Source organism: Schistocerca piceifrons, chromosome 5 (genome assembly GCF_021461385.2).
Source record: "Schistocerca piceifrons isolate TAMUIC-IGC-003096 chromosome 5, iqSchPice1.1, whole genome shotgun sequence".
Lineage (NCBI taxonomy): Eukaryota > Metazoa > Arthropoda > Insecta > Orthoptera > Acrididae > Schistocerca > Schistocerca piceifrons.
This window is the reverse complement of record NC_060142.1, coordinates 239327419-239340656: the sequence shown is the minus strand read 5'-3', so window position 1 is coordinate 239340656 and position 13238 is coordinate 239327419. Positions and strand designations below refer to the sequence as shown.

At 46.0% G+C, this 13238-nt stretch overlaps 1 protein-coding gene across 2 annotated transcripts in view; it reads left to right on the top strand.

The window, feature by feature from the left end:
* LOC124798428 (sentrin-specific protease 1-like) overlaps nucleotides 1–13238 on the top strand; it is a 147972-nt gene that overhangs the window by 69569 nt on the left and 65165 nt on the right. For both annotated transcript variants that reach the window (XM_047261836.1, XM_047261834.1), the window contains one exon: nucleotides 12905–12996. In XM_047261836.1, coding sequence (XP_047117792.1) covers nucleotides 12905–12996 — 92 coding nt within the window. The remainder of the gene's footprint in view (nucleotides 1–12904; nucleotides 12997–13238) is intronic.

The following is a 13238-nucleotide window of genomic DNA, read 5'->3' as shown; positions in this document are numbered from 1 at the left end:
TATTTCAGATATCCTGAAGCAAGTGCAATATCAGTTTATTTTGTGTGTCCCAATAATGGGACAGTGGCATGTTCCATTATCACCCCTTGTTGATGTGCTGTGTTACAGTGTACATATCTTATACACACAAAAATTACTATTTACGTTGTTGAGATCTTTCTTTACATTATGTGAGATTTTCTCCAGGGTTAGGTAGTAGAGTGAAATATTCCCTTCCACATTTTACGGGTCCAATAGGATAAAAATGTATCAAATAGCCTTAACAGTGAAGAAATTCTAGCAGAACTGTAGAACTATGAAGTGGGTGAAGATGAAGCTGATGACTTAGAATTGGTGATTATTTCACCCAGTGCAGATGAAATAACAGAAAGAGACATCGAAGAAAATGCACTGAGCAATGGCTGTTTTGTACAAGATGTAGCAGGCACTTAAGAAGTTGCAACCAGCAGGGCTGAAGCTAATGTTGCTGATTTACCTCCAGAAGCTGTGCAAAGAAAACCATTAGGACATGGAGTGGAAAGTGGTGCATTATCTGCAATAAACACAGTTGTAAGTGATATTACACCATCATATATAAAACTAATGAATCAGGTAATAGCAATGAAGATTCTGTTGTAGAATGTCTTATCAAAGACAGTGCCCTGGTGTGAAAGGAATTTTTTCTGAGGAACTGTTGAATGCTATTATAGAACAAAGCAAATTCTATACTTGCCAAAAGAACAATATAAATTTTCTTCTCACTGAAGAACAACTAAAATCCTTTCTCATTAACATCTACTACTACTGAGTTGGTATTGTAAGCTTACCTAAGAAAGTTGTACCGAGAACAGGCTCCAGATGTTGTTGTTCCTTCACTCTTCACGTCCATGCAAAGAAATATGTTTTGGGAAACAAAGAAATTCGTTCACCCGACTAATAGCACCAAAATAGACAGAAGTGACAAGATGTACAAACTAAGGTTGTGCTTTGAAATACTGAAGAAGGAATTTGGTAAACTTGGCATATTTCAATAATAACTCTCAAGCGATGAAATGATGATACATGATTATGGCAAACATTCAGCTAAGATGTTTCTGATGGAAAATTTGGTGTCTTAGAGAGTTCCCGTGGCTTTCTGTGTAATTTTTCTCCATACTATGGCAAGGGAGACAGCAAATGGAGCTGTTACATGCAAGGATAGTAAATGAGCTAATCTGCACGATTCCAGAATCAGAGTATCTGAATCAAGCATTTTCTTACAACTTTTCACCAGTGTTCACACACTCATTGCATTTAGGGAAGAGGAAAATGAAATCTACTGGAACAGAGATGCGAAGTAATGCATGCCTCTTGGTTAATGATGAAAAAGAAGATGACAAAAGAAAATGAACAAGGATTCTAAGACTATATGTTCATCAAAGGGAATTAAGTTCTGGCAGTAGAATGGAGGGATGACAAAACAGTACGTGTAGCCACAAGTTACAGTACTAATAGTCCTTTGAGCTGTGCTAAAACTAACTCACAGGCAAAGGAGCAGGAAATATCTGTTACAGTGCCACATCTAGTTCAAGAACGCAATCCCATATGGGTGGAACGCAATCCCATATGGATGGCATTGATCTGCTGGTCAAGCAGATATCACTTTATAGGCTGAGGACAAGATCAAAGAAGTTGCAGGGCCACTATTCACTCAGGTGATTAATATATGCATGGTAAATACATGGCGTGCTTATCGAATTGTTAACCCTATTGAGAAGCACTAATTTTCGAATGTCTGAAGGAGAGTAGTAATGTATCATTCAAAGAAAGCAGGATCAACACCAAAATGCAGAGACTACAAGGAAGCAAACTGATGGGAGGACAGATGGGCACAGATGTTGAAGAACCTAACGGTGGTCTGAAAGGGTAGGCTAAACTCTGTTGGCGGTGGCGTGTTTGTTGCTGTCAGAAGTAGTTTAACTTGTCGCGAAATTGAAGTAGATACTTCCTGTGAGTTAGTATGGGCAGAGGTCGTTGTTGGCAACCAGAATAAAATAATAATTGGATCCTTTTACCAACCTCCCAATTCAAATGATACAGTTGCTGAAAGGTTCAAAGAAAACTTGAGTTTGATTTCAAACACGTACCCGACTCATACGATAATAGTTGGTAGTGACTTTAATTTACCCTCAGTATGTTGGCGAAAATACATGTTTAATTCCGGAGGTACACATAAAATATCATCCGAATTTGTGCTGAACACGTTCTCTGAAAATTATTTCGAGCAGTTAGTTCATGAGCCCATGCGAAAAGTAAACGGTTGTGAAAACACACTCGACCTCTTAGCAAAGCAACAAATAATCCTCAGTTAATAATGAGCATCAAAACTGATTCAGGAATTAGTGAACACAGGGCTGTCGTAGCAAGATTGAATATTGTAATCCCCAAATCCTCAAAAAATATACCTATTCAAAAAAGCAGACAAAAATTCACTTGACGCCTTCCTGAGGGACAATCTCCACTCATTCCAAATTAATAATATAAGTGTAGACCAGATGTGACTTAAATTCAGAGAAATAATATCGGAAGCAATTGAGCCTCCTTGGTACACAAAACGGGTTAGAACACAGTTGCAGAAACAACAACAGCAACAGAACAGAACAGATGCAAAATCCCCAAGATTGGCAATCTTTTACAGAAGCTCGAAATTTAGTGCGGACTTCAATGCGAGATGCCTATAACAGTTTCCACAACGAAACTTTGTGTCGAAACCTGGCAGAAAATCCAAAGAGATTCTGGTTGTATGTGAAGTATGTTAGCAGCAAGAAACAATCAATGCCTTCTCTGCACGATAGCAATGCAGATACTATCGAAGACAGTGCTGCCGAAGCAGAGTTACTAAACTCGGCCTTCCGAAACGCCTTCACAAAAGAAGACGAAGTAAATATCCCAGAATTCGAATCGAGAACAGCTGCCAACATGAGTAACGTAGAAGTAAATATCCTCGGAGTAGTGAAGCAACTTAAATCACTTAATAAAAGCAAGTCTTCTGGTCCAGACTGTATACCAATTAGGTTCCTTTCGGAGTATGCTGATGCATTAGCTCCATACTTAACAATCATATACAACTGTTCCCTCTACGAAAGATCCGTACCCAAAGACTGGAAAGTTGCAAAGGCCACACCAATATCCAAGAAAGGTAGTAGGAGTAATCCACTAAATTACAGGCCCATATCGTTAACGTCGATATGCAGCAGGATTTTAGAACATATATTGTGTTCGAACATAGAGAATTACCTTGAAGAAAACGGTCTATTGGCACACAGTCAACATGGGTTTAGAGAACATCATTCTTGTGAAACACAACTAGCTCTTTATTCACATGAACTGTTGAGTGCTATTGACAAGGGATTTCAGATCGATTCCGAATTTCTGGATTTCCAGAAGGCTTTTGACACTGTACCACACAAGCGGCTTGTAGTGAAATTGCGTGCTTATGGAATATCGTCTCAGTTATGTGACTGGATCTGTGATTTCCTGTCAGAGAGGTCACAGTTCGTAGTAATTGATGGAAAGTCATCGAGTAAAACAGAAGTTATTTCTGGCGTTCCCCAAGGGAGTGTTATAGGCCCTTTGCTGTTCCTTATCTACTATATAAACAAATTGGGAGACAATCTGAGCAGCTGTCTTCGGTTGTTTGCAGATGACGTTGTCGTTTATCGACTAATAAAGTCATCAGAAGATCAAAACAATCTGCAAAACGATTTAGAAGAAATTTCAGAATGGTGCAAAAAGTGGCAGTTGACCTTAAATAACAAAAAGTGTGAGGTCATCAACGAGTGCTAAAAGGATCTCGTTAAACTTCGATTACACGATAAATCAGTCTAATCTAAAAGCTGTAAATTCAACTAAATGCCTAGGTATTACAATTACGAACAACTTAAATTGAAAGGAACACACAGAAAATGTTGTGGGGGAAGGCTAACCAAAGACTGCATTTTATTGGCAGGATACTTAGAAAATGTAAGAGACGTACTAAGGAGACTACCGACACTACGCTTGTCCATCCTCCTTTAGAATACTGCTGCGCGGTGTGGGATCCTTACCAGTTAGGACTGACGGAGTACATCGAAAAAGTTCAAAGAAAGGCAGCGCGTTTTGTATTATTGCGAAATATGGGAGAGAGTGTCACAGAAATGATACAGGATTTGGGATGGACATTGTTAAAAGAGAGGCATTTTTCATTGTGACGGAATCTTCCCACGAAATTCAAATCACCAACTTTCTCCTCCGAATGCGATAATATTTTGTTGACACCGACTTACATAGGGAGGAGATAAAATAAGGGAAATCCGAGCTTGTACGAAAAGATACAGGTGTTCATTCTTTCCACGCGCTATACGAGATTGGAATAATAGAGAATTGTGAAGGTGGTTTGATGAACCCTCTGCCAGGCACTTAAATGTGATCTGCAGAGTATCCATGTAGATGTAGATGTAGAAGATTAGATCCAGGGAACTACTTAATTGTGCCAAATAAAACACAGGAGGGATGTGGATAACTCAAGAAGAAAACGGCAAAAATGTATGATAGGTGAAATGTTGGTGAATATAACAAGTGTTCTGTTTCATTTCATATTGAATACACTCTCAATAATACATCAAGCAGTGTTTTTATTTTGTTCACGATGTTTCTTATAGTTTTCTACATTGACAATAATATTGTGCATTTTGGTAACTAATTTTGTGTATGTCCCAAAAATGGGATGGCCTGTAGTTTTTATACTAATGTACTGAAGTTTTTCAAAGCAACGTTCATCTATCACTCAGGGTGTAATGTTAACGTAAAAAAATAAAATAAGTAAATCTTGGCAAGTAATGGGCTAAATGATTACGTATGTGCAGTTGTTTCGCAAGCTATTATGTAAAAAAAAAAAAAAAAAAAAAAACATTTAACAGCTGAAAGTGTCAGCTATTTACCACATTGAAGAGCCTGTCCCAACTTAACTTCTTGTCAGTATGTATTTTCCACTACCATTGTCTGGAATACTTTTCACAGCACGAGGAGTGTCAAATGCATCACCTCAGCCTCAGCTCTCCCAACATCTCATGAGACCCACAGGCATAAATTATCTCCCTCACTTAGGAGTTACGGAATTTCAGACATTACAGCGTAATTCCAGCAGTACATCACAGCTGAGCTATATGTCTCCATCTGACATGGATCAACATCAACAGTGTTGCATGCCCTCACTTCATGAGACTCAGAGCAGAAGGTGAATTGAATCCAGGACATTGTCCCAAAGACTGGTGATCAGAGACGTCAGGTGTTCCTCCTGTCCATTCTGCTGTAAAGGCATAGGAAAAACTGTCAATAGCATGTGCCGGGCACAGACGGGAACCCATGCAAGTACCGGCCACACCTGATGGTGCTCAACTTCAGTGTTCTAAGGGGAACTGGCTGTGAATAGTGTCTGCACCCAGTGCAGTCCACTCTAAAAATGCCAGCAATTCCTTAATGGAAGAGGTTTTTGCAGTCTAATAGTAACAGAATTAATGGTGAGAGAAGTGCAGGAACTATCTGGTGATAAATTTACCACCAACTGACTACTACACAGGTACACCACTGTACAATATGCTGTCGACGATAGACAGCAGCAAGGGGCCACGTTTACCTATCCAGTCGCTTTCCCACCAACACTATTAAGGTAACTAACAATTTCATACTTACAAATTTTGTTAATAGGAACAAATTTTACATATCTCACTTACCAATTACAAATAAGTACTCGTGTAATAATCTGAAAACAGCCCAACTATATAAATGTGAGCTCAGTGAACTTATTGTGTTTACTCATATAAGAGGACTGCACAGGAAATGCTGAGGAGGTACAGTCTCTCTGCAAAATGAAAGTGAGCACCGTTTGTAGTGGGGGGAAGTTACTTTTCCTGAAAGAACACTACAGATGGTATATGGAATAACAAGAATAAATTTCCCTTCTGCCAGTGTAGAACAGTAAGCAGACATTTACATAGTGTGTATATATGCATTTCTTGCGTTAGTATTGTTAGGAACTCGTATCTGTATTCCATGTAGTGTAAAAGACTTGATGGAAACTGAACACGACCTGGGCATGTCTGCGCACTGCATTGCCAGTGATTCATAAGGCGTGCTGCAGAGGATCAGTATAACTTTGTCAAACACCCTGTTGCTGCTTCTTGTGATGTAGTGGGGTAGATGGAGCAGGGAGTCACTACTCCATCTTCAGCTTGTAGGCCTATAATCGATGGAAATGCATGACCGCTTCTGATGACCTACCATTCCTCTCGCATCTAACCTCCACCACCGCCCCTCCACCCTGTTTCACCCCCAGGACACAATTTTTCACTCAATACAGCTGTACTGCACTTCTAAGTGATACACACATTAAATATAAAATGTTCTTAACCCATTGTTGTGTCCTAACGCATGCTAGAGGGAAGACAGGGTTACAGGACAGTCTGCAATTTCCGAGTTGTTAGGAGCAAATGCAGAAAGACAAACTTACAGCAAAGATAGGTTGATTAAGTGGCTCAGTGCCAAACAGTCATAAGGCATCTATGAGAGGCACAGATTTTGAGACTCAATAGGATGCTTGCAGCAGGAGACTCTATGATTAACACTATTTGTTTGCAATCAGCTCAGCTGCCACACTGACGGCTAATTCTGAACATTAGAAAAAGCAAAGGATGCAACTGGCTGCACAACATAAGTTAGCGTCAGAGTCCATGACGTGAGAGCTAAGAGAAATAAGAATCACTAGCAGCATTCTGAAGAACAATAACACTTTGAGTGAGAAAAACAGGCTTTTCAGAGCTTACCTGAAGCTGGCAATTACTGACATAGAATTGGCGCCACAACGATCTGAGTGATAACTCTGTCTGAATACAAAAACATGAATTTTTAAAGGATTGTGCTGGCACACTGTTTTTTCCTTCCTATAGTCAACCCTCCAGTCCATTAGCACGTTCCAGGCTTCGCCAATCTCACAATTCATTCTGCAACTGCAGGGCATCTCTGGCCAACCTTTTTCAGATTCCTCCCGTTCTGCTACTCTGTAAATAGGGATGTTTCTGGATTTTAACAAACTCCCAGTTTCGTAGCAACAGCATTCAGCTGAATCCTAAACATCACTGCCCTACATCGTATGGCTAGCGACAATAGTGTTTGTCACTTGGCCCCACCAAGGGGCCCTGCATGAGTGGGGACTACCGTTGTAGTGCTCTAACCCGTGTACCCCACTGATGTCGCAGTTCTCAGGGGCAAATATCATGCTTGCTGCCTCTACTAAGATGTGCCTTTTTGTTACTATCTTCTACTGTGGTACTTTAAAGCAATGTCTAGGTGGTGGGTGGAGATACCAGTTAATTCTCTGATGTGAAACTTCCCACTGGGACAGCTGGCTAGAGCATCTGCATTTCACAGGTCTCTACTGTTACTGTTTACCTCTGGTTCACCTAAAAGCTACCATTTTTGCCTGATCTGCAGCTATATCTACATGCAAACTCTACAAGACACTGTACAAGGTGTGGCAGAGAGTACCCTGTACCACTACTAGTCATTTCCTTTGATGTTCCACTCACAAATAGAGCGAGGGAAAGATGACTGTCTACCTGCCTCTGTATGAGTCCTAATTTCTTGTAATGTATCTTTGTGGTCTTCAATATGAAATGTCTTTTGGCGCGAGTAGAATCATTCTGCAATCGGCTTCAAATTCTGCTGCTTTAAATTTTCTCAGTATTGTTCCATGAAAAGAATGTTGGCTTCCTTGCAGGAATTCTCATTTGAGCTCCCAAAGCATCTTCGCAATACTTGCACATTATTCAAAACTGCTGGTAACAACCTAGAAACCCGCCTTTTAAATGTTACATCATCTTCCTTTAAAATGATCCTCTGTCACCCCCCCCCCCCCACTCCCTCTGTCACCCCCCCCACGCCCGCTCCCTCTGTCACACCCCCGCTCCCTCTGTCACCCCCCCCTCCCGCTCCCTCTGTCACGCCGCCCCCCCCCCACGCTCCCTCTGTCACACCCCCGCTCCCTCTGTCACACCCCCGCTCCCTCTGTCACACCCCCGCTCCCTCTGTCACACCCCCGCTCCCTCTGTCACACCCCCCGCTCCCTCTGTCACACCCCCGCTCCCTCTGTCACACCCCCGCTCCCTCTGTCACACCCCCGCTCCCTCTGTCACACCCCCGCTCCCTCTGTCACACCCCCCGCTCCCTCTGTCAGCCTTAGACCCACTTAATGATTTTACATGGAACCACAATTTTTTCAGTTTCTCAGCCATATCTTTTACTACACTATGACCATGGTAATTGTTGTATGCTTCACACATTTGTCTTTTCACACAGATGCAAGTCTCTGCTAACCTTCGTAAGTCATCATTTGTGCATTCTTTTTTGAACTGAGAGTCCAACAGACCTTTGCTTCCTCAGCATTTACCAAATTTTGTAGTCAAACCATGGTCATTCTTTTGTATCCTTAATCCACTTGCTAGGCACATAGCTCTCCAGACCATGATTTATAATCTATTTAAACTTTGCCCCTAATTTCTCTGTGACAATCATAATGGAAGTAATTGATGTGTCAATTCATTGTTTAAGTAAGATACTACCAACTGTTTGTCAGGTCTTTTGAACAGAAACACTCACTTTATTAACTTTCATAACCACAGTCGCTGTTGTGACATCATGATTACTAAACCCAATCTCCTACCCGGTAAGGTCTAGTCTCTTTGTAGGGACAAGATCTAAGGTATTTCCATTGCATGTAGGCTGCTAAACCCACTGCTAAAGACTATTTTCAGAAAACATGTTCAAAATTGCATTGTTAAAGCTGCATTGTGTCTTTGATTTCCTATCTTGGAATGCCCTTGTTGGCCTCCAACAGCCTTAAGCTTAATAATGTACATGTAATTAAATTGTCAATGTACGACACACCACTAACTTTAACAGTAATCATTGTTATTAAACCATTAAAACATTATTTTTAAAATCTGTAATATGGGAATTATTAGTCAAATGAATAAGGCAATGTTTGTAGAAAATTTAATTTAGTTTTGTTTTGTAATGAGAAACATTTTTGCTAGAAGTTATGGTTTTAGACGTATTCAAGAAATACTTCAAATGGTGAACTTTAAATGCTCCCAATCCAAACTGACACTCACACGCTACAGGTGTGGAATTTTGGTATGCTGTTCATGGCACCCCTCCTCTTTCCCTGTGTCCCGTCCTCCCTGCCTCCCACACTCTTCCTGCCCCCAGTCACACCACTCTCTCCTCCCCACCCCCCTCTGCCTCTCCTCAATCCCCCCTCTCCCCAATCCCTCTCCCCCCCCCCCGCCCCCTCTCTCACCCCCACTCCCTCTCTCTGTCGCCCCCGCTCCCTCTCTCTGTCGCCCCCGCTCCCTCTCTCTGTCGACCCCCCCCCGCTCTCTCTCTCTGTCGCCCCCGCTCCCTCTCTCTGTCGACCCCCCCCGCTCTCTCTCTCTGTCGACCCCCCCCTGCTCCCTCTCTCTGTCGCCCCGCCCCCGCTGCCCGCTCCCTCTCTCTGTCGCCCCGCCCCCGCTGCCCGCTCCCTCTCTCTGTCGCCCCGCCCCCGCTGCCCGCTCCCTCTCTCTGTCGCCTCCCCCCCCCGCTCCGACTCTCTGTCGCCCCGCCCTCGCTCCCTCTCTCTGTCGCCCCGCCCCCGCTCCCTCTCTCTGTCGCCCCGCCCCCGCTCCCTCTCTCTGTCGCCCCGCCCCCGCTCCCTCTCTCTGTCGCCCCGCCCCCGCTCCCTCTCTCTGTCGCCCCGCCCCCGCTCCCTCTCTCTGTCGCCCCGCCCCCGCTCCCTCTCTCTGTCGCCCCGCCCCCGCTCCCTCTCTCTGTCGCCCCGCCCCCGCTCCCTCTCTCTGTCGCCCCGCCCCCGCTCCCTCCCTCCCTCTGTCGCCCCGCCGCCCCCGCTCCCTCCCTCCCTCTGTCGCCCCGCCGCCCCCGCTCCCTCCCTCCCTCTGTCGCCCCGCCGCCCCCGCTCCCTCCCTCCCTCTGTCGCCCCGCCGCCCCCGCTCCCTCCCTCCCTCTGTCGCCCCGCCGCCCCGCCGCCCCCGCACCCTCCCTCCCTCTGTCGCCCCGCCGCCCCCGCTCCCTCCCTCCCTCTGTCGCCCCGCTGCCCCCGCTCCCTCCCTCCCTCTGTCGCCCCGCCGCCCCCGCTCCCTCCCTCCCTCTGTCGCCCCGCCGCCCCCGCTCCCTCCCTCCCTCTGTCGCCCCGCCGCCCCCGCTCCCTCCCTCCCTCTGTCGCCCCGCCGCCCCCGCTCCCTCCCTCCCTCCCTCCCTCTGTCGCCCCGCCGCCCCCGCTCCCTCCCTCCCGCTGTCGCCCCGCCGCCCCCGCTCCCTCCCTCCCTCTGTCGCCCCGCCGCCCCCGCTCCCTCCCCCCCCTCTGTCGCCCCGCCGCCCCCGCTCCCTCCCTCTCTCTCTCTGTCGCCCCGCCGCCCCCGCTCCCTCCCTCTCTCTCTCTGTCGCCCCGCCGCCCCCGCTCCCTCCCCGCCGCCCCCGCTCCCTCCCTCTCTCTCTCTGTCGCCCCGCCGCCCCCGCTCCCTCCCTCTCTCTCTCTCTCTCTCTCTCTCTCTCTCTCTCTCTCTCTCTCTCTCTCTGTCGCCCCGCCGCCCCCGCTCCCTCCCTCTCTCTCTCTGTCGCCCCGCCCCGACTCCCGCTCCCTCTCCCTGTCCCCCCGCCCCCGCTCCCTCTCCCTCTTTCTGTCCCCCCGCCCCCGCTCCCTCTCCCTCTCCCTGTCCGTCGCCCCCCGCCCCCGCTCCCTCTCCCTCTCCCTCTCCCTGTCCGTCGCCCCCGCTCCCTCTCCCTCTCCCTGTCCGTCGCCCCCGCCGCCTCTCCCTGTCCCTGTCCGTCGCCCCCGCCCCCGCCGCCTCTCCCTGTCCGTCGCCCCCGCCCCCGCCGCCTCTCCCTGTCCGTCGGCCCCGCCCCCGCCCCCTCTCTCTGCCCGTCGCCCCCGCCCCCGCTCTCTGCCCGTCGCCCCCGCCCCCGCTCTCTGCCCGTCGCCCCCGCCCCCGCTCTCTGCCCGTCGCCCCCGCCCCCGCTCTCTGCCCGTCGCCCCCGCCCCCGCTCTCTGCCCGTCGCCCCCGCCCCCGCTCTCTGCCCGTCGCCTCCGCTCTCTGTCGCCCCCGCCCCCGCCCCCTGTCGCCCCCCGCCCTCTGTCTCTGTCGCCCCCGCCCCCGTCCCCTGTCTCCGTCGCCCCGCTCTTTCTCTGCCCCCCCACCACTCCCTCCCCCCCACTGCTCCCGCTCTGCCCCCCCCCTCCCTCTCCCCCTCCGCCTCTTTCTGTAATTAGAGCTTGTGTTTGATTCAAAACACACAGTTTATCACTGTCACAGTTCAGTTACACTATTGGTCCTATCAGTTGAACGTAAAGATTCTCTTTTTTCGTTGTCCTCAATGAGGAGAACGAAATTTTTATTTGAAGTTAGAATCACCTCCTTATGTACAGACTTGCAGAAGAACTGCAACCTTTAGTGTTATTTAAATCTGTACCAAAAGAAGTAGAAATGAACAAGAACACAGTGAATATTATAATAAACAACCTTTCATGCCAAAAGTTCTTTTCCAAAAATTAACATGAGTTTATTGAAGTGTTTGCAAACCAATAGATGCAACTTCAGGATGAAATTTTGTCATCATCATTGTATGGATTGGAAAGAGGAATAAACTGTAGCTTGAGGGCTGCAACTAGCTTCTGTCCACTTTCTGTAGAAGTAGGCTTGATGAAATTATCACTTTCAGTTTTATCCATTAGAAGCTTGATAAGTTTGACAGTATTTTTGCTCCACTTTACACAGCCCATGTAAGTACATAAAGGTGAAATACAAAGATTCTAAAGTTCCATAGCTTTTATTTCTTGAGCATAGCAGCTCTTTGTTTGCTGTCTTAATACAGACTCAGTACAGTTTCCAGTCGTATAAATCTTTTTCAGTTGTGAAGAAGTTTTCGGAGTGTGCCTTTTTGTGCTTACTTTTCTCCATCTGTAAAGCACAATATCTTTGTTAATAAATACAGTGTATCTAGCTCGTGGTCTTGCGGTAGCGTTCTCGCTTCCCACGCACAACGTCCCGGGTTCGATTCCTGGCGGGTCAGGGATTTTCCCTTCCTCGAGATGACTGGGTGTTGTGTCGTCTTCATCATCATCATTCATCCACATTACGCTCGGAGGAAGGCAGTCTCAAACCACCACCTTTGCTAGGACCTTGCCTAGTCGCTGGTGCAGGTCTCCTGCATCGTCCCCTACGCTCCTCAGAGTATGGGACGTCATCATCATCATCATCATCATAATAATCATCTATGATGTGTGAGTAACATCTGTGGTCAAAATGTGATAAACATGTCGATTGTATTTTAGCATTGTTTTGAACCATATTTTATGCCAATTTAGATCAAGAATGAACCTCACTCAATGTATCCAAGTTTACTGTTACCCAAAAAATAGACTGATGAACAGAGTTAAGTTTCAGAAGTCGGGTCAAAATTGACATCCAGTGAGTGATGATTATAAAATTAGTCCCTATACAATGACAAAGATTTATTGGGAAAATTATGGATATATAAGGTAACAACAAAATCAATTATATTTTCAACAAACATGTTAAAGTGGTACTTATGCAACTGGTCGTCATTGATGCTATATTCATTATTGTGTGGCTAATTTAAAATAATGGTTTGTGTAAACCTGATGTCATTTATAATATATTTATTGTCTCGTTATCAATCTTTAGGTTGTTTGTACCTTCCAGTCATAGAATGAAGACTTCAAATGTGGTTATGGGACATCCCATTTTCAGGGTCATTGCAGTATTGTTGCTGTTCTCCTTTTTTTTCCCTCCAAGCTTTTGCTTCATTGCATAACACCTTATGGCTTAATTTTCAGAGTATACGTCTTGATGAAAAAATGCAGTACTCTCAACTTTTGAAACAACAATGTTCTTCATCCCCATACTTCTTTGGCAGCTGTGCAGAAAGGTATGTATAGAATCTGTTCTGTGAATCAGTTAAAACTTCATTTATAAGCTATGTTTATAAAACTACCCTTGTAGTTTCTTGTTGTTGTTGTTGTTGTTGTTAGTGGCCTGTTGTTCTCCTTAGATGTGAAAGGAAATGTTTCTTAATAAGCAAGTCAGTCGTGGTTTAAAGCATTCGGCTTGCGTCCCAGTCAAAGAATTGTTACCGAGATATCCAGTACTGTTATGATGATGATCTCTCTG